A 21046-nucleotide genomic window follows, 5' to 3' on the forward strand; every position below is an offset into this window, starting at 1 on the left:
CATGACCTGGCTGATTGCCCCATCTTATTCTGTCACCATCTTCCTCCTCCAGATCTCATTGATCTACAACAGCACCTTCACCCCAGCTTGGGCTTTTCCATTCCCTGACTTTGGTGGGGCTTCTCCTGCCTGCCTTTCCAGGTACAACTCAGTGTCTCTTCCATTAAAGCTGATCTGATACAGAATAAAAACAGACAAAACTTTGTTGAAACTCTATAAGTGCAAAGATGACACCCAAGGCGAGTTCTCCTACACAATCTCTCACTATTCTCATTTCACCCATTCTTTCCAAGGTGTGTGTGTGGGGGGGAATCATATATCCTTCTTTTAATGGCCGATATTTTAAAATTTTTATGTACATAATCTTATATTTTATCAATCCAAATTCTATATTTTTAGAACTTCACAATTTTTATAACTTTAGATATTGCACTAATATATATAAAATGGGGGATAATAAGAAGGGGGTATTGTATGATTTTTGATCAGGATACAGAAAAAAAGCAGAGATTGGGAGACTCTAAACCCTGCTATATGTTATCTACAAGAAACCTATTTTAAATATAGAAAGACAGAGACATTAAAAGTAAAAAGATGCAGAAAGATAAACCATGCTAACACTGATCAAAAGAAAGTTGCAATAACTACATTAATTTTAGAAAAGACCTCAGAGAAGCAAAATTATTAGGGACGAAGAGGGGCATTGTGTAATGACAAAGGGTTCAATTCTCCAAGAAGATTTGACAATCCTTAGTGTATAGGCACCTAATAAGAGAGGTCAAAATACATAAGGCAAAGACTGAAAGGAGATGAGAAATAGATAAATCTACTATCATAGTTGAAGACTTCAACATGGCTCTATCAGTGAATGACAGATCTAGCAGGTAGAAAATCAGTGAAGACATAGTTGACCTGAACAGCCATCAATCAATTGGATCTAATGTATAAAATACTTCATCCAGTGACAGCAGAAGAAACATTTTACTCACGCTCACATGAAACATTACTCAAGAGAGTCCACATTCTGGGCCATAAACACACCTGAACAGGACTGGGGTTGTGGCTCAGCGGTAGAGCACTCACCTGGTATGTGCGAGGCCCTGGGTTCGATCCTTAGCACCACATAAAAATAAATAAATAAAATAAAGATATTATGCCCAACTACAACTGAAAAAAATATTTAAAAAAACACACCTGAAAAAATTTAGAATATGTATCATAGAAAGTGTGATCTTGGATCACAGTGGAATTAAACTAGTAATCAGTAGCAGAAAAGAGAATGTAAAATTTCAAAAATATTTGTAGATTAAACAACATACTTCTAAATAACATTTAGGTTAAAGAATAACTCTCAAAGACAAATTAAAAATTATTTTATAATAAATGAAAATAAAAATACAACTTATCAAAATTGGTGAATTCAGTGGAGATTCAGAAGTTAGTATCACCACAGAAATAGTAAAGAAAATAAGCCAGCCTCAGCAAAAGCAAGGCGCTAAGTAACTCAGTGAGACCCTGTCTCTAAATAAAATACAAAAAAAAAAAATAGGGCTGGGTATGTGGCTCTGTAGTCGAGTGCCCCTGAGTTCAATCCCTGGTACCAAAAAAAAAAAAAGAGAGACATCAGAAGAACACAATGGAGAATTCAAAAATAGACTCAAACATGTTTGAACAACCAATCAACCATCAGCAAAAGTAGAAGAGCCCTTCAATGGAAAGAATCATCTTTCCAAAATGGTTTTAGGATAAGTAAAGGTAAGTAAAGAACCCAAAAAATGGATCACAGACCTAATAGCCTAAAACTATAAGACTTTTAGAAAAAAAATCATAGGAGAAGATCTTTGTCACCTTGGATTAGGAATGATTTCTTAGCGATGACACCAAAAGCCCAATACAAACAAAGAAAAAAAACAGTAAATTATATTTCATGAAAATTGAAACTCTGTTCTTCAAAAAATACTGTTAAAAGAATCCAAAGACAAGGAACAGACTGGTAGAAAATATTTGCAAAGCATATATTTGATAAAGTATTTGTATTCAGAATACAAATGCTGCTCATCTTGTAATGGGGTTAACATCCCAAGAAGCCCAACATGAATGAAAAATGTTGTTAAGATGAGGATGCATTTAATACACTACCAAATGTCACACAGCTTAGCCACACAGTTCATTGCAGAATGTCGGCTATCCAGACAATTCTGTGGCTGCCTGGGAGACACCGCTCAGTGCTGCTCCCTAGCACCAGGATGGAGGGTCCTCATTCCTGCTGCCCAATATTGCTGATACAAGAAAAGATCAAAATCTAACATTCAAAGGATGGTTTCTAATGACTGCACATTGCTTTTGCACTATCATAAAGTCAAAAAAATTTAATTCCTAAGTCAGGAATTGTCTATATAAAAAGAACTCTGGAAACTCAGTAAGAGAAAACAACTTAGTATTTCACATGGGCAAAAGGTTTGACTAGAGATCAACAAACAAGTTACCCAGGCAGCAAGTAAGCTCCTGTGAAGATGCTCAACATTATTTGTCTTAGAGAAATTAATTTTCCAAAACACAACAAGATACAGTTTTGAGTATCCTTGATCCAAAAGGCTGCAGATATGAATTATTTCAGATTTCAGATCTTTTTGGATTTTGGAATATATATAACTTTAGGGATGGGACCCAAGTATAAACATGAAATGCATTTGTTTTCTGTACATCTTCTACACGTAGCTTGAAGGTGATTTTAAACGATATTTTTAGCGTGTCTATGTTTTGACTAAGTCCAATCACATGAGGTCAGATGTGGAATTTTCCACATGTGGTGTCATATATGTGCTTTAAAGTTTCAGATTTGGGATTTTTACATTAGGTGTGCTCAACATATACTTCTACATACCTATAAGAAGGGTTAAAGTTAGAAACACTGAATACTCCCGAGGATATGAAGTCAGTGGAATTCTATAGGTGGGATACAACAACTTTGGAAAACAGCTTAGAATTTCAAAAGCTAAAATACTCTTACTATATGATCTGACCATTCTTCTATTTACAAAAGAGAAATGAGAGTACATGTCCATACAAACACTTATAAACAAATGTCCATGGTGACTTTATTTGTAAAAGCCCCAAATGTTTAGTAACAGGTAAACAAATCAACAAGTTACAATAGAGTCATATGATATTGTTCAACAATATGCAGGAATGAACTAGTAATGATTAATTTCAAAGTAATTATGCTAAGTTAAAGAAGCCAATCACAAAAGAATACATGCTGCACGATTGGTTCTACTTATATAAATTTGAGAAAATGTAAACTATTCTATATTTTGGCATAAAGTACATCAGTGGTTACTTGTGGACCATGGGAATAGACTCTCATCCTTTGGGGGAAACTTTCAGAGTTGATAAATATATTCACTTTCTTGTGCTGATGGTTTCTCTGGAGTACCCATGTATCAAAACTTACCAAACAGTTCATGTTAAAAATGTGCAATTTCATGTGCATTAAAATTATACCCCAACAAAACTATTAAAAACAAAAGGTTATAAAAGTAAAAAAAAAAAAGAAATAATAAAGAAAAAAATAGTAAAGAAAAAGTTTGTTGTTTCACTTTGAATAACAAAATAGCCATTTGCTATTTGTTGTGTGACAAAATTTTAAAAAAGTAAAATGTCTTAGTAAGACATATTTAATACATGGTGATCTTGATAACAAGTTTCCACTCAACAGTAAAAAAGAATTGATTAAATTAGTTTTGAAATAAAAGTTAAATGTCCAAATTTATGGAAAAATATGTTTAAACAGAATCTGAGCTTGTAATTTTGTCCAGCGATAAAATGGCTTAGATTATTGAGCTGGGGATATAGGTCACTTAGCAAGCATGGGCCCTGGAGTCAATCCCCAGCACAGCAAAACAAAACAAAACAAAAATCCAAACAAATTCATTTTCTGGATGGTATAAGTAAAATAAACTATTATTTCAGATATGAAAATTTTGTCAGAAAGTCATGAGGAAAATGCTAAAAAAAGACATATTTTTAAGATGAAATGTTTTAAATTTGAGCTATTAAACTATTGCCCATAGAACTCAGGACATTTCTCACAATATTAAGTTCACTTGGTTGGAAATTTAAAAAATTACAAGTGCCCTTTCTTTTCTCTTTCTTTATCTTTTGATACTGGGGATTGAACCAAGGGGCCTTGTATCCACTGAATCTCATCCCCAGTTCTTTTTAGTTTTTATTTTGAGACCCTGTCTTGCTAAGTTTCTGAGACTGGCCTGAAATTTGCCATCCTTCTGCCTCACCCTCCAGAGTCGCTGGGATTACAGGCTAGCATCACCACACCCAGCTCTTTCTTTTTTGGTATTGGGGACTGAACCCAGGGGAGCTTTACCATTAAGCTACATTCCCAGGCCTCTTTTGAATTTTTTTAAAATTTTGAAACAGAGCCTTGCTAAGTTGCTGAGGTTGGCCTTGAACTTTCAATCCTCCTGCCTCAGCCTCCTTAGACTTTAGCTTTAGATGAGTCCTGCAATTTAAGAGACACTGCCCAATTAATAAATTGCTGTTTCTTTTTTGTGTCAAAGGACTTCTAAATTTATAAAGAAATGCTGTCAGGATGTGAGGGTAAGTTGGCTGCAACATCTGCCATCCATTGATCACCATGGTTGATTTGGCTGATCTGGCTGGCTAGGGGGGTGTCCCCTTCCTCCCTCACTGCTCCACGTGTGTCCCTCCTGAAGAATGCACTGGTTGAAGAGGAGGACCTTCCTGATCAAGGGTATAAAGTAGCTGCACTCCCCTAGAACCTCCAGTTCTCAGAAGTGCTCTCAGTTTGTGACTCCCTCCCACTAAAATCAAACTCATGGCATTAAAAAAAAAAATTGTAACATATAAAAAATTTAGTTTCTATCAAAATGGACGGTGCTCTAGTCATGTTGTAATGGAAAGCTTGATCCCTGTCCTTGAAGCCAATCCAATAACGAAGACAAGGTCTTGATGTTGCCGAAAGCCTGGTCCTTGCTCCAGATGCCAATCCAATAACAAGGACATGGTTTTGAGAAAAAGAAAAAAGAAAGTTTATTGCTTTGCTAGTAAAGGAGAAGCACAGGAGACTCCTGTCCCAAAGGCTGTGATTCTGCCCATCAGCAGGAATAGGGGGCTTTTATAGAAATGAGAGAAAATGAGATTAGGGAGGAGAGATCAGAAAGGAGAAGATCAGGGAAAAGATCAAGGAGGAGAAATTTAGGGTAAAGAAGATCAGGGAGGAGTTTAGGGAGAAGATAAAGAAAAAACAAACAAACAAACAGGGGGCTGGGATATAGCTCAGTTGGTAGAGTCTTGCCTTGCATGCACAAGGCCCTGGGTTCAATCCCCAGTACCACCACTTAGAAAAAAAAAAAAATATATATTAAAAAAGAAAAAGAAAAAAACGTGTAAATTTCAAAGCCACAAGGGATATAGTCAAAGCATCAATTGAAACCCTGTTACATTGAGAAAAAGGAGAGAGGTTTATTGCTTTGCTAGCAAAGGAGAAAAGTGGGGGACTCCTGTCCCAAAGACTGTGATTCTGACTATCAGCAGGAACAGAGTTATACAGATGAGTCAGAAAAAAAGAGGTTAGGGAGGGGAGATAAGAAAGGAGAAGTTTAGGGAAAAGAAGATTGGGAAAAAGAAAAAACAAAGTACCTTTCAAAGCTACAAAGGATATAGTCAAACATCAAGTGAACCCCTGTTACAATAGTAGGTTAAAAGTATAAATTTACTGGAATTTTAAAAGAAGAAACTGGCTGGGTCTGGTGGCACATGCCTGTAATTCCAGTAATCCCGGAGGCTGAGGCAGGAAAATTGCAAGTTCTAAGCCAGCCTCAGTAAGGCCCTGAGTAACTAAATGAGAACCTGTCTCTAAATAAAAAAATTGAAAAAGGGCTGGGGATGTGACTCAGTGGTTTAGTCCCTAATACCAAAAACAACAATAACAAAACAAAGGCAGAGCTGCATGTGTTGATACATGCCCATTTTCCCAGAAACTTGAGTGGCTGAGGCAGGAGGAGGATCACATGTTTAAGGCCAGCCTCAGGCAATTTAGAAAGACCTTCTCTCAAAATAAAAAAATAAAAAGTGCTGGAGGTATAGCTCAGTGGTATAATACCTCTGGATTCAATTCCCAGTAACACAGAAAAACAAAATAACAACAAAAAGCACCAGATACAGAGATTTGTCAACACAGAGGAGAAGCTTGGCCCTTGTTCCTGATGCCAATCCAATAACAAGGACACAGTTTGGAGAAAAAGGAAAAAGACAGTTTATGGCTTTGCAAAGGAGAAACACAGGGGACTCCTGTCCCAAAGGTTGTGATTCTGCCCATCCCCCAGGAACAGGGGGCTTAAAAAATTTTTTATTTGTTCTAAAACAGGGTGCTTTTAAAGAGGTGATTCAAAGGCTACATTCCATGTATTCTCTGAGTTGTAATTCACTTGCTAATTTGGCAGAGTCATTTCTGAGATCACCTGGTACCATCTCCAAAGTCTGGATTACTTTGACCCTATGGTGGATGTGTATTTAGGGACAGATAAATCTGCCTAGGATGGGGAAGAAAGGTAATCCTGTTTCCCCTGAGATTAGGGAGGGGGAGAGATTAAGGAGGAACAGGGAGAGAGGAAGAGAAAAAAATATGTCCATTTTAAAAATAAGTTGCAGTGACAGAACAGCAACTTATATTCAAAGCATAAAGTGGACCACTGTTACACTATTTATTTATTTACTCATTGGTTGATCTATTTATTTATTTTTGTGGTACTGGGACTTGAACCCAGGGATGCTCTACTGCTGAACTACATCCACAGCCCTTTTACCTGATTTTTTTCGTTTATGGTTGTCTTTGTTTGTTTTTCATACTAAGGATTGAACCCAGATGTGATTTGCCACTGAGCTCCACCCCCATTCCTTTTTATTTTAATTTTTTATTTTGAGACAGAGTTTTGCTGAGTTGCACAGGGCCTTGCTAAATTGCTGAGGCTGGCCTTGAACTTGTGATCCTCCTGCCTCAGTCTCCTGAGTCACTGGCATTACTGGTGTGCACCACTATGCCCAACTAGTTACAAAGGTACAGAAACTAAGATAATGTGCTATTGGTATGAGGAAAGAAATATAGATCAATGAAATAGAATATAGAATCCAGATATAAATTTGTACATATACAATCACTTGAGTTGCGGAGAGGTGCCAAGGCAATTTCAACGGGGAAAGAATAGTCTATTCAACAACTGGGACAAGTGGATATTAACATGCAAAGGAGTGAGGGTGAACTCCTACATCACACAGTGTATAAAATTTATCTCAAAATGAATCAAATACTAAGTGTAAAACCTCAATTTTTAGAAGAAAACATAAGCACAAATTTTCATGAACTTGTAGTAGGTAACATTCTCTTAGATGTGACATTAAAGCACAAGCAACTTAAAAAAAATAATTTTTCACCAATATGAAAAATGAAAAACTTTTCTGTTTCAAATAATACCATTAAGTAAGTACAAAGACAACCCACAAGAAAAATATTTGCAGATCATTTGTTTATGAAGAGATTTGCATCCAGAACATATAAAAACAATGATAAAATAATAAAATTATAAATAACTCAATTAAAAATGGGAAAATGACCTGACTATACATTTTTTTCAAAGACATGCAAGAGGCCCATCAACACATGAAAATATGTTCAGCATTGTTTAGCACTGGAGAAATACAAACCAAATCCACAGACTACTTCATACTCACCATGGTAGCTATGATTCAGAAGGCAGATTATAACAAGTGTTGGCAAGGGCTGGGGACAGAGCTCAGTTGATAGAGTGCTTCCTCACATGCACAATGCCCTGGGTTCAATCCCCAGGACCACACAACAAAAATAAAAACAAAAACAAGTGTTGGCAAGGAAAATTGGAGTCCATTTATTGCTGATGAAAGTGTAAAATGATGCAGTTCTGTTTTAGTCTGTCAGTTATAAAATGGTTATGAGTTACCATATGATTTAGCAACTCCACCCCTATTATTTATTTAGAATTTTTAATTTTTAAAAAAACTTTGTGTTTTTTTAGTTATATATGACATTAGAATGTATTTTGACATATCATACATACTCTGAGTAAGTATAACTTCCCATTTTTATGGTTAGTACATGATGTGGAATTTCACTGGTTGTGTATTCATATAAGAACATAGAAAAATTACGTCCAATTCATCTACTCTTTCCTATTCCCATCCTCCCTCCCTTCCCTTCATTTCCCTTTGTCTAATCCAGTGAATTTCTATTTTTCCCTCTCACTCCACTCCTGTCCGCTTATTGTGATTCAACATCTGCACATCAGAGAGAACATTCAGCCTTTGATTTTTTTGGGATTGGCTTATTTCACTTAGTATGATAATCTCCAGTTCCATCCATTTACCAGCAAAAGCCATAATTTCATTCTTCTTTATGGCTAAGTCATATTCCATTGTGTATATGTAACATATTTTCTTTAACCATTCATCTGTTGAAGGTTGCCTAGTTGGTTCCATAGTTTAGCTATTGTGAATTGAGCTGCTATAAACACTGATATGGCTGTGTCACTGTAGTATGCTGATTTTAAGTCCTTTGGGTATATGCTGAGGTCTACTCCTATTTATATACTCAAAAGAAACATGTCCCTACAAAAACTTATATACAATTGCCATAGCAGAACTAGTCATGATAGTAAAAATATTCATATTCTTCTCTCCAATACCATCTTGGAAGCAACCAAAATGTCCATCAAGTGATGAATGGATAATCAAATGTGGTATATCCATACAATGAAAAATTATTCAGTAATAAAAAATGAATAACATTCTGATATGTGCTTCAATATGAGTGAACCTTGAAAATATGCTAAGTGAAAGTAGCCAGTCACACAAAGACTTTATATTGCACAATTTCATGTTAAAGAAATGTCCAGAATAGGTAAGTCTATAGGAAAACCAAGTAGATTAGTGGTTGTTCAGAGCTGGCGTGGGAAGGGGTGGGGAAAAAGGAGGGGTGACTACTAGTGGGTTCTGGTTTCTTCTGGAGTGGTAAAATACTCTATAATTGATTATGGTAATATCTGCACAACTCTGTGAATATAGGAAAAACCTCTTAACTGTATCCTTTAAATGGTAAATTTTGTGATGTGTGTATTAAATCTCAAAAAAGCTATTAAACTTGCTCAGGCTGGGATGTGCCTATAGTACTAGCAGTGGGAAAGTTGAAAGGAGGCTCACTTGAGCCTAAGAGTTTGAGGCCAGTCTGGGTAGTAGTGAGAACCCCATTTTAAAAAAAAGTTGTTTTTTTTTTTTGTCCTGGATATTGATATATGTACTTGGAAATGTTATGAATGATGGTCACTTTATGGAACTTTTCAAAGAAATAGAAGACAAATAAAATGATCTCGCATTCATTGCTTGTTGGTTTAATCTGCAAGAGCTTTGCTGAGGTTTAGTTTATTCTTAACTCCAAGATTTTCTTATAACATTAGGTATGGTTGATAAGCATTTCATAATAGAAAAACAAGGCAGTAGCTGGTGCGGTGGGGCATGCCTGTGCCTGTAATCCCAGCCGCTCAGGAGGATGAGGCAGGAGGATCTGGAGTTGAAAGCCAGCCTCAGCACAAAGCAAGGTGCAGGCTGGGGATGTACCTCAGTTGGTAGGTAGAGTGCTTGCCTCACATGCACAAGGCCCTGGGTTCAATCCCTAGCACCCACACACAAAAGCGGGGTGCTAAGCAACTCAGTGAGACCTTGCCTCTAAATAAAATATTAAATGGAGCTGAGAATCTGGCTATGGGGTGGACTGCCCCTGAGTTCAATCCTCCGTACACCCCCACCCCAAACAAACAAGAAAACAAGGCACTGAAATTTGTATTTCTCACTAATACTCATAATGCATATAAACAAAATTTCAAGTTCTAAGGAGAGGAAAAGCTTATTTTTTATTTCGCTAGATGGGATTGAGGAATTGTCGAAATAGAAACTGTTCATAATACAAAAGCTGTTGATTACAGACTACGCTATTAGGGCACCCCAAGCTTCTGAGCTTGGAGACACAGAGAGTATTAACCCACCAGGGCCTTCCGGAGCCCAGCAAGCTCAGAAAACAGAACTTCCGGGTTGCCTAGATAGGGGGCTCGTCCTTCCTCAATTCCAGAAGACAGCTCCAAGTTAGATCTGATTCTATTGCTAGGTCGGCTACACTGTCGCTATGGGAGAAAACTCAAGGCCATCATCTGCTCTTTTAATGCTTTATTTCCCAATGCAGATGATGGGACCTCACGATCCCGCCAAAAGCGAGTGAGCTGGGAAATACTGAGAAAAGATGAGGGGCATAGGAAATATGCACAACCTAGGTTTGAAGCGAGTTCTGCCGCGTACCCGTAGGACAGGGGGAAATTACATAGGTATGAACTGTTTCCTTGTTTGTGGAACGTATTCCTCCTCTTATGGGCCCTGGCATCTTCCCTCGGCGCTCCCAGGCCCGCACGAGGGGAGCAGGAGAGTGTCCTTGCAGTCGGCTTCTCTGGTCCAACTCTCCTATTTACACATGAAAAAGACTCTTAAGAGACCGAGTGACCTTTCCATTATCACACAAGGACTGTCTCTAGGGAGTGCAGCAGGCAATGGCGGCTCCGCAACGTGAATTCCTCAGAGCAAAGCCGTGTCCCGCCACCTAGCAGCCAGTCCTGGCACTACAAGAAAAGTGCCATGAAAAACACTGGTACTGCGGCATCGGCGAGCCAATACACTCTCAGTTCGCTCAGTTGACTCCTGTATCCTATTGGGAGCTTTAAACTTTCAATCAATCACTAAGGCGGTCTTTATTGGTTTGGTTTCAATCATTCGCCACAATTTACCAATTACATTCTTCTTCCCAAGACCATCTTTACGTCGGTAGATTACCTCCCGAGTCTGACGAATTTAGTCAGTTCCTTTATTCCATTGGCTAGATCAGGCCCTGCCTCTCTCCCATCCTGTTCAGGACGGAAGTGAGAGAACGCCTATTCCTATTGGCTGCGGTTGTCCATCGGGTCTAGGAAGCCGATGTTAGCGCTCAGGAAATACGACGCCGGAAGGGGTGGGCTCTCAAAGATGGCGGCGCCGGTGAGTGTGGTGTGTTCTTTTACTCGAGCGGCTATTGCGGACTTCTCCTTTCTTTTCAATGGCTCAAAACAAACTGTTGGCACCAGGAAAGGGTGGTGATGAAAGTTGCTTCAGGGAAATGACCTCTCTGGAGCAGCTAAGCAATAGTAGGGAGACTTAGGGCCGGAGTTACTGCTCCTTTCCAGCAACATGAAGGATTTGCTTTCAGGCGAGGCTGCCGGTGCACCGGGTGAAAAGGCGCAAAGTGTAAGGTGTTCGAAGGAGAGGGGAAGTTCCTTACCCCAGATGTTCGTTAGGTTTTTTTTTTTTTTTTGTACCGGGGATTGAACTCAGGGGCACACGACCACTGAGCCCCATCCCTAGCCCTATTTTGTATTTTATTTAGAGACAGGGTCTCACTGAGTTGCTTAGAGCCTCGCCTTTGCTGAGGCTGGCTTTGAACTCGCGGTCCCCTTGTCTCAGCCTCCCAAGCCGATGGGATTATAGGCGTGCGCCGGCGCCCTGCTTCCTTCCTCTTAAATAAATATGATTTTTTACTCTCTCCTCTAGGAGATGCTGGAGTCAGACGTGCCAAGTGCCGTGACACTCTTGAAAAATCTCCAGGAACAGGTGAGCAGGTGTCGTCCCTTTGGAATAGATTAGTCACGAATTGGCTTTGGCTTTGTGTGCCTCACCTCTAAACTTTGGTGTTTTGGGAGCAGATATTTGGATGCTCCCAAATACCCTAAAGGTAAAATAATTTAACAAAACCCTTTTTAGTCAAAGTAATCGATTTCTGCACCCAAAGAAATACATAAAACTTCAAAAAGAAGCCATCACAGTCAGTTCCTTTTATTATTAAAGGTAAGAAAACTGGAATGATTTGCACATTGGGTGCCCACCTAACATTCATTTGTGTAGTTCAGTGCTTTATAAGTTCAGTCAGGACATGTAAAGTCATAGTCCCTCCATTACCACTGTTCCAGTTCTCATCCCCTCCAGCATTGTTTGATAAGGATGCTCCCCCACCCCCCCAATTTTAAGAAATGTCTACCTGTTTTTTTTGTTTTAATTTTTAGTTGTAGATGGACACAGTACCTTTATTTTATTTATTTATTTTTATGTGGTGGTGAGTATGGAACCCAGTGCCTTGCGTACTAGTTAGGCAAGCACCCATCCACTGAGCCACAACCCTAGCCCTGTTTCTACTTTTGAAGAACTATCAGAACCATCTTTCCTGTTCTTTCCCAGAACTAGGGAGAAGATGTTTAAACAGTGTTTCAGATAATTTTTAGGTGGTTGTTTAGACATGACTTGATGTAGCCTAGTCATCTATTTTAATGGTCTAATTTCAGGTGGTGGCTGTAACTGCACAAGTGCAAGCACTGACCAAAAAAGTTCGAGCTGGAGCTTATCCTACAGAGAAGGTAAGATGTGTTTAAAGAGTAAACATCCCCTGACTTGATGTTCTCAATAATTCATTCATCATACATTTATTGTTTGTTTTATATCCTGAGTGCTAGAGCTTCAAATATGGGTAAAATCCAATTTCTGTGCTGGAATCTCATGGGGAAGATGAATTAAAGCAATAGATGTGAGATGTAGCATTTATATTGCAATGTTATGAGAAGTGAGGTGCCAGCCAAGGAATGAGAACTTCCAGAAGAGCAGAAGGAGTCAATCAAGGAAGGCTTCTCAAAGGAGGTATCAGACTTTTGAGAAGTAAATAGGAGTCAGAGAAAACATATACAAAGGCACAGAGGTCTGAAAGCATGGTGATGTTCTGGGGGAGGAGGTAAGTAATTTTTGTGGATGAACATACATTTCATGTGTTGTATGTGTGATGGGGATAAGAAGTAAGCCTGGAAAAGTAGTCATTCTGAAGACCCTTATAGGCCAGTGAAGGGGTTACTGTTTGTTTCATCTGATCTAAGATGCTATTAATTAGGGTCAACTACTTAATTTTATATATGGTAGTCCCCTTGTCTGAATTTCACTCTGCAATTTTAGTTACCTAAGGTCAGTTGTGGTCTGAAAATATTAAATGAAAAATTTCTGACATGGGGCTAGGGTTGTGACTCAGTGGTTAAGTGCTCACGTAGTATGGGTAAGGCATTGAGTTTGATCCTCAGCACCACATAAAAATAAATAAAAATAAAGGCATTGTACCCATCTGCAACTAAAAAAATATTTTAAAAAATTTCTGACATAACTTATACCTTTTAAATAACTTTTATTATAGTGTGGTTATAATTGTTCCATCTTATTAATTGTTGTTAATTTCTGATCGTGCCAAAGTTATAAATTAAAATTTTTCATTGGTGTGGTGCATAGGATGAAACCATATATATAGGATTTAGTATTATCCTCCTCATTGGAGACATCCACTGGGGATTTTGGAATATATCACCTGTGGATAAGGGGAGATTATCTTCTTAAGAAAGAATATTAATCTGTAACAATACTAAGATACTATTGACTGAAAGACGCATCCAAATTTTAGAGATGTTATAATATGAAAATGGCGCATCTAAAAATTCAAGTATAATAGTTTTCAAATTAGAGTCTGGTAGAACCTATTTAGGTTCTTGGTATTAGGTCAGTGTGGGAGGACAACTCTGGAATTCTTGTTTTACATATTGAGCTTTTGACCTAAAATTATGTATAAGCCAAATATTTCATAGATAACTAAAAACATAAAAGTCTTTGTAGTAAGTAAGAATCACTGAAAAAATTTTGAGCATGAGAGTTACAGCAGACTTGTATTTTTAGGAAGATAAAGACTAAAAACAATTGTTTTTATTGCATATCTTTATTTTCTCTGATGTGCTCATAATCCCAGTTTGAACTTGACAGTGCCAATGCCCAAGCATTTTCAAAAGAGCCTGTTTCTCAAATTTTACCCATTTATGTCCTGGGTACCTTGCTTTGATAATTTTAGTGCTGGGCTGTCAGCATACCTCTTAGATTACTCAATATTTGTTTATTCATTGAACAAATATTTATTTTCTTTTATGAGCAAAGAGTTTTACAAGGATCAAAGGTGCTTAATGGGGTTCAAATTACTTTTCTGTTATTTGTATCTTGTTATGATTATTTGGGTAGGAAATTAGATGAGAAGTCTGAGGTCACCAGGTTAAGTGACTTACCCAATATTTAATTACCAAATGCCTAATTCAGAATTTAAACTCAACTTGTCTTTAAATCCTTTACTCATGCTCCAGTACCATGTTGGGGCTAATAATAAGAATTAGTTGTGTTAATTTAAAGATACCCAAGGCCCAGGTAAGTCAAACTGAGTTTGAATTTCACCTGTGATCCTATTTAAATATTTAAGCTGTCTAAAACAGGCTTGCTTTTTTAAAAAAAAAACACATATTTTTAGTTGTTGATAGACCTTTATTATTTTTTAATTATTTATTTGTGGTACTGAGAATCAAACCCCATGCCTCACATATGCCAGGCAAGTGTGCTACCGCTGAGCCCCAGCCCTAAAATAGGCTTTCTTAAGGCTGTGGACTTTGTCAATTTTCATTTTATGCAGTCACAAGACTCATTTGTCTTATTTAATAACCGTAACTTAAGTCATGCTCACATATATTGCATTATTTTGTTTAAAGAATAAACATAGCATCTTCTGCCTGTATACACTTTATTTATTGTTGGTGGTATGGATCTAACCCTCATGTGTGCTGGCAAGCACTCTACCACTGAACTATACCTCAACCCTATAATACAATTTTAATTTTGAATAGTTTGGGAGATACATAAAATCATAAAGAAGAAAATGAAAAGTCATTTTAATCATACTTTGAGATAACATTCTTTTGAGATTTTTTGTTTGTTTTAATTTTTATTGTAAGGGTGATGTATGTGCTAGGCGTAGTTGTGTGCACCTGTAATTCCAGTGGCTTGGGAGGCTGAGGCAGTGGATTAATGAGTTCAAAGCCAGCCTCAGCTGGGCTGGGGTTGTGGCTTAGTGGTAGAGCACTCGCCTAGCATGACACTGGGTTCTAGCCTCAGCACCACATAAAAATAAATAAAGGTATTGTATCCACCTACAACTAAAATATAAATGTGTGTGTGTGTGAGTGTGTGTGTGTGTGTGTGTGTGTGTGAAAAAAAGCCAGCCTCAGCAGTTTAGTCCAGCGCTAAGCAACTTAGTGAGACTCTGTCTCAAAAATAAAGAATGAAAACAGGCTGAGGATGTGGCTCAGTGATTGAACACCCCTGGATTTAATACTGATACGGAAAAAAAAAATCAGGGCTTATTTTAATTAAGAATAAGTTAATTTAAAAATTGGCAACACATTTGATTTTACAGTTGGCAACATTTTTGATTGTTACAACTTTGGGAAAGGGCATCAATGAGTTGAGGCCAAGGACGGTTTCTGGAAACCTGCAATAACAGCACAGCCTCCATAACAAAGAATTAACTGACTCCAAATATCAATAGCTCTGAGATGAGAAACTTTGTTACAGCCTTTTTAGAGGGATACTGTATTGATTTTCCTGCTTTTGTTCTAGTAGTTCTCTGAGCTTTTCTTCTCTTGTGTTAGCATAATTTTCTCTGTTGGCAATTTTAGGTATAGCTCCTTCCTATGGTAATCCTTCCATATCCTTCAGGATATGTTTTGAGAACTCCTGGCAGATACTCTAAACTTCGGATAGTACCAAGTCCTGTGTATACTTTGCTTTCCCCAGTGTTGCCACATAGTTACAGAGTTAATCTGTCCTTCCACATTTTGTGCCTGATGTCCCCTTTTCATCATTATTCTTGCATGTGGAGGTTGTAAGAAGGGTTACTTGAACAAAAGCTCTGTGATGTTATGGCAGTTGATCTGATAACTGAGGTCACTACCAAGTGACTAATAGGCAAGTAGCACAAACATTGTAAATACACTAGACCAAGGAATAACTCAACATCCCAGGTAGGAGGGAGTAAGATGGCACAAGATTTCAGTATACTACACACAGTGGTGGACTATTTAAGACATAAATTTTAAAACATGAATTCTACCTGTATGGAATTTCCACTTAATGTTTTTGGACTGTGATTGGTTGTGAGTAACTGAAACTGTAAAAAGCAAGACCACAGTTAAGGAGGGATTACTATACTCCAGATACTTTATATGAACTGATGGAGGAAAAACTTGAACTTGGAAATCATTATCTTGCTTGCCCTTAGTGCTCCTCCTGATTCTCTTACTGTTTTGTTCAACTCAGGGTCTCAGCTTCTTAGAAGTGAAAGATCAGCTGCTGCTCATGTACCTTATGGATTTGAGCCACCTCATCCTGGACAAAGCCTCAGGAGGATCCCTTCAGGGACATGCTGCAGTTTTGAGACTAGTAGAAATTCGCACGGTATGAGGCCTTTGCTTCTTGGAAATGTAGGTTTCTAAATCCTAAATTCTAAAGTTTAACATAGTATCTCTCATTTAAGTGGATGTTCTCTCTTTAAGTAAGGAAACCACATTTTTAAAAAATATATATTTATGGGGCTGGGGCTGGGGCTCAGCGGTAGAGAGCTCACCTAGCACATGCGAGGTTCAATCCTCAGCTCCATAAATAAATAGATAAATAGATAAATAGATAAATAAATAAATAAATTGTGTCTAACTACGACTAAAACAAAAATATTTTAAAAAATAAATAAATAAAAGTATTTTTCTCCCAACACAAGGGACTCTGGTATGTGCTTGATTTGGGGAAAAGAATGTAATCCTTTTTAACTATTTCATTATAGGTATTGGAAAAGCTCCGTCCTTTGGACCAAAAACTGAAGTATCAAATTGACAAACTGGTTAAGACTGCAGTGACAGGCAGCCTCAGTAAGTGAGAGGACCAGCATAACATCGTGGGGATCATCATAAAATTCCAAATCTTTTAAATCTCTGGGGTTCTGTATTTCAGGTGAAAATGACCCACTTCGTTTTAAGCCTCATCCCAGCAATATGATAAGCAAGGTAAAGGGTTGCATTATCCTCCTAATTTTTCTGAAGGAGCTATATATACATGAACCTTGTGGTGATCACCTGTGACTTGATTTTCTGGTGTTTACCTTAGAATGTTTCAGTATGAGGTTCCTTTTCCCCCTTGTGTTTGTTGTCATCTCCTAAGGGTACTACTATAACTTTAGGGGGAAGCATTTCTTCTCACTTGTCTATGAATTCTTCCTAAATTAGCAGACATTGTTTCTTCTGTAGTTGAGCTCGGAAGATGAAGAGGAAGATGAAACAGAGGATGGCCAGTCTGAGGCTTCAGGAAAGAAATCTACAAAAGGAGTATCCAAGAAATACGTACCACCGCGCTTGGTTCCAGTTCATTATGGTATGAATTGTGGCTGCTACCTTCTTGGAATGAGTTGTGTTTCTCTTCTCCCTTTCTCTGTTCTGGGATAACACCTGTGGATTTTTATCAAATAGACGAAACAGAAGCTGAGCGGGAGAAAAAGCGACTGGAACGAGCCAAGAGACGGGCATTGAGCAGTTCTGTCATTCGTGAACTTAAGGAGCAGTACTCAGATGCTCCAGAGGAAATCCGAGATGCTCGCCATCCTCATGTCACTCGCCAGAGTCAAGAGGACCAACATAGGTCTGGGCTCTTTAAATTAGAAGTTATTTCCACTTTAGAGACCTGTTCTCAAACTTAGGGTAAATTGTGGTTAATTCTGGTACCAAGACAACCAACATCATATAGAAAGTGGAGTGGAAAATTTGGGATGATAGAAGTTTGAAGTATGGGATAAGAAGTAGAAAATAATTTTTTTTTTCTCCCCAATTCTGTTTAGGCACAAGCAAATGCTATATGGAGAGGAATAAATGTAGTTCCATGTAGGGCTTTAATAGCCTGTATTTCACTGTCAAAATTCTTACTTTTTCGATGAAGACAGTAAAAGCAGGTTTTTATAGTGGCATTAAGAATGCTATATAAATTCTGGGAAGAAAAGTAGAAAAGCAATTGTAACTTTAATACAGGCTCATCAACTTTGCTTATGTAAGACTCTACATTGAAAGATGTGCATGAAAGGGCCCATTCATGCAATGAATCCTACTTACAGAGCTAAAATAAAGGAATTTTCTTGATTCAGAAGGCTGAGGCAGGAGGTTTGCAAGTTTGAATCTAGCCTCAGCAATTTAGTGAAGGCCTCGCCAACTTAATGAGACCCCCTTCTCAAAATTAATATTAAAAAAGGGCTGAGAGCTGGGGATTTGGCTCAGTGGTAGTGCACTTGCCTGGCATGTGTGAAGCACTGGGTTCAGTTCTTAGCACTGCAAAAAAAAAAAAAAAAAGGTCTGTCAACAATTAAAAAAAAGGGGGTGGGGGCTGAGGATGTAGCTCAGTGGTAAAGGGCCCTTAGATTCAATCCCCAGTACCAAAATTCTATCACAGACAACATTTCATTCGTATTGAACATTCTGTATGACTTTAGTAAATACTGTGTTGATCTGCTATGAAATTTCCTCACTACTCTTAAGCTAGGATTGTTAAATGCTCAGGCCCAGGGTTTTGGTTTTTTTTTTTTTGTTTGTTTGTTTTTAATATTTTTTAGTTGTAGTTGACACAATACCTTTATTTTTATGTGGTGCATGTGCTAGGCGAGTGCTCATACTGCTAAACCACAACCCAGCCACTAGGCTCAGGTTTTGGGCTAGAGCTTTCCACTACCATGGTTTGAATCTGCAGGGATCAGTGTCTGATTTTCTGTGACAGGATTAACTATGAAGAAAGCATGATGGTGCGTTTAAGTGTCAGTAAGCGCGAGAGAGGACGGCGAAAACGAGCAAATGTCATGAGCTCCCAGCTTCATTCCCTCACGCACTTCAGTGACATCAGTGCATTGACAGGAGGAGCTGCTCATCTTGATGAGGTGAGGTTGAGGTACAGTTGTAGGAGGCAGCTGTCATTCTTTCAGCCAAATATATTTGGAAATTATTACCATGAGGAACTTGGGGAGGGATTCTGGCACTTGGAAATACACTGCCTTTCCTTTGCTTCTCTGTCTCCAGGATCAGAATCCTGTTAAGAAGCGAAAGAAGATACCCAAGAAAGGTCGGAAGAAAAAAGGTTAGTGTAGTACTAGTACTTACATGATCAAGTACAAGGTAGGGAATGGAAATTGGGATGCCACCCCTCAGGATTTGATATCCTGATCTCACCAACCCCCATAGTGTCCCTTCCATAATCTCTTAGTGAGGCTTTTCTTTTTCTTCTTTCCCAAGCTGGAACTCCACATCAATCCAAAAGGGATCTCTAGATTCCATCTCTAAGGTCCCATAGTCCTATTCGGTTTCCATACTATAGGGTCACTTGAGGGAACTGTTATTGCATTTTAGTTTCATTCTTCTAGTCTTTTGTCCTGGGAAGAAGATACAGAATACTAACCTAAGAACCCCCCCCTCCTTTAAAATATTTATTTTTTAGTTGTAGTTGGACACAATACCTTTATTTTTATGTGGTGCTGAGGATCGAACCAGGGCCTCGCACATGTAGGCAAGTGTTCTACCTCTGAGCCACAACCCCAGCCCCAAGAACCCACCCCTTTTGAACCCTCTCTAAACGTTCTTTTGTTCCTGTCCTTCAGCTTTTCCAACTATCCTTTGCCTCATTCTTGGTTTCCCTTCCTTTTAGGTTTTCGGAGGCGGCGGTGATTATGGGTGTACGTGTTTTATATATTTTTTGTCATCCTGGGATACTTCTGTTTTCACTGTATATAGGTCTTTTCCTTGGAATTCATTGTTTCCTTTGGACATGTGGAAAGATCTTTAATAAAATTGATTTTACACCGGAATTAAAGCCCCTTTTGCACATGTATTGAGTGATGGAACTGTTGGGTATGTGAGTATTTTTGTTGAATGGGTGGTGGAAAGGGAAAGATGAAATTTTTCTTGGAATTTCAAGAAATTTGACTTTATTTTCTTTGATCAATATTTTCCCCAGAAACTGGAAATTGTTTATTTTTTTAAAAAATTGACAGTATAGAGTAGAATATCAACTGTTTCCAGCCCATGTATGACTTGTACCGTGGGTACAATATCTGAAATATGTGCATCTTATATTTCCTTAATGTATCTAGCCTGGCCACCAGGTGGCATTAGTAGTTCAGGAAACCATTGGTGCTTGATTATAATTGAAAACAAGATAGAACATTTCCACATCAGCAAGAGTTATTTTTGTTTCTGCTGCTCTGTTTCTGAAATAACATGAACATAGAGCTGATTTTTGATCAGTTACTGATAGTTTGTAGAGAATAGTGGAGTGAATGAGTTGACTAGAGCAAAGAGTTATGTAATCTTGTTTTTCAGTCTCCTTAACCCATCCTCATCCAAGGCCTCAGTTACCAGAATCAGTAAAGACCAACTGTTTTACAGAGAACTGCCAAAGGGTACCAGAAAGCTGGCAGACAGAAAATTCTTAGCTTGACAGAGCAAAGAATGTGAGTTCCACAGAAATATTAGCCAAGCTCCAGTCAGGAGACCAGTGGGTTACATATCTGAGATGTTCTATTCTATTTGGAGAATACCTCTGTTTGTGAGAGAAAGTGAAAGAAGGACAAAAAAGAGGAGTTGAGTCTACAGAATTAGTTCATTCGATTTATTTTTTAAAGGATTTATGTCTCATGAATATCTGGTTTTAGTGTCTGTTTCCCTGTGCGGTATTATGGACAGGAATATAGTTTGGGGTCATTATATCACTAAAATTTTTGTTTTATTCTAAATTCTGTGAATTTGGGTCATATATACTGGTTTGCCTGATTGAAGCAAGAGTTTGTTTTCAGTCAGACATGGCCTGCTAGAAATCAGAAAATGAATTTGCAGTCATCTTCTGCTAATTCTGTGATCTTGGATAAATCACTTAACATCTCTGGCCTTTAATTTTCCTCAGCTGAGAATGAATACATTTGAGTTTCTGGGATTCCTTCCAAATC

At 38.1% G+C, this 21046-nt stretch overlaps 1 protein-coding gene across 2 annotated transcripts; it reads left to right on the plus strand.

Moving 5' to 3' along the window:
* Positions 1–11112: 11112 nt before the first annotated feature.
* On the plus strand, positions 11113–19902 carry Ngdn (neuroguidin). Of its 2 annotated transcripts, none has more exons than XM_076848172.2 (11): positions 11113–11139; positions 11689–11748; positions 12474–12545; positions 16345–16482; positions 16865–16949; positions 17032–17084; positions 17325–17448; positions 17544–17712; positions 18832–18988; positions 19128–19185; positions 19750–19902. In XM_076848172.2, the coding sequence occupies exons 1-11, from the start codon at positions 11128–11130 to the stop codon at positions 19767–19769; spliced, it is 948 nt and encodes a 315-aa protein (XP_076704287.1). In that variant the 5' UTR covers positions 11113–11127; the 3' UTR covers positions 19770–19902. The 2 variants fall into 2 exon arrangements, with proteins under 2 accessions (XP_076704287.1, XP_076965134.1); XM_077109019.1 differs by lacking the exon at positions 11113–11139 and adding an exon at positions 11198–11385.
* The last annotated feature ends 1144 nt before the right edge of the window (positions 19903–21046 follow it).

Source organism: Callospermophilus lateralis, chromosome 3 (genome assembly GCF_048772815.1).
Source record: "Callospermophilus lateralis isolate mCalLat2 chromosome 3, mCalLat2.hap1, whole genome shotgun sequence".
Classification (NCBI taxonomy): Eukaryota; Metazoa; Chordata; class Mammalia; order Rodentia; family Sciuridae; genus Callospermophilus; species Callospermophilus lateralis.

Coding starts and splice junctions, on each gene's coding strand:
- Ngdn (XM_077109019.1), top strand. CDS start 11,329: ATGAAGGATTTGCTTTCAGGCGAGGCTGCCGGTGCACCGGGTGAAAAG. Junction 11,749..12,473: donor TGAAAAATCTCCAGGAACAG/GTGAGCAGGTGT, acceptor GTCTAATTTCAG/GTGGTGGCTGTAACTGCACA. Junction 12,546..16,344: donor GAGCTTATCCTACAGAGAAG/GTAAGATGTGTT, acceptor TGTTCAACTCAG/GGTCTCAGCTTCTTAGAAGT.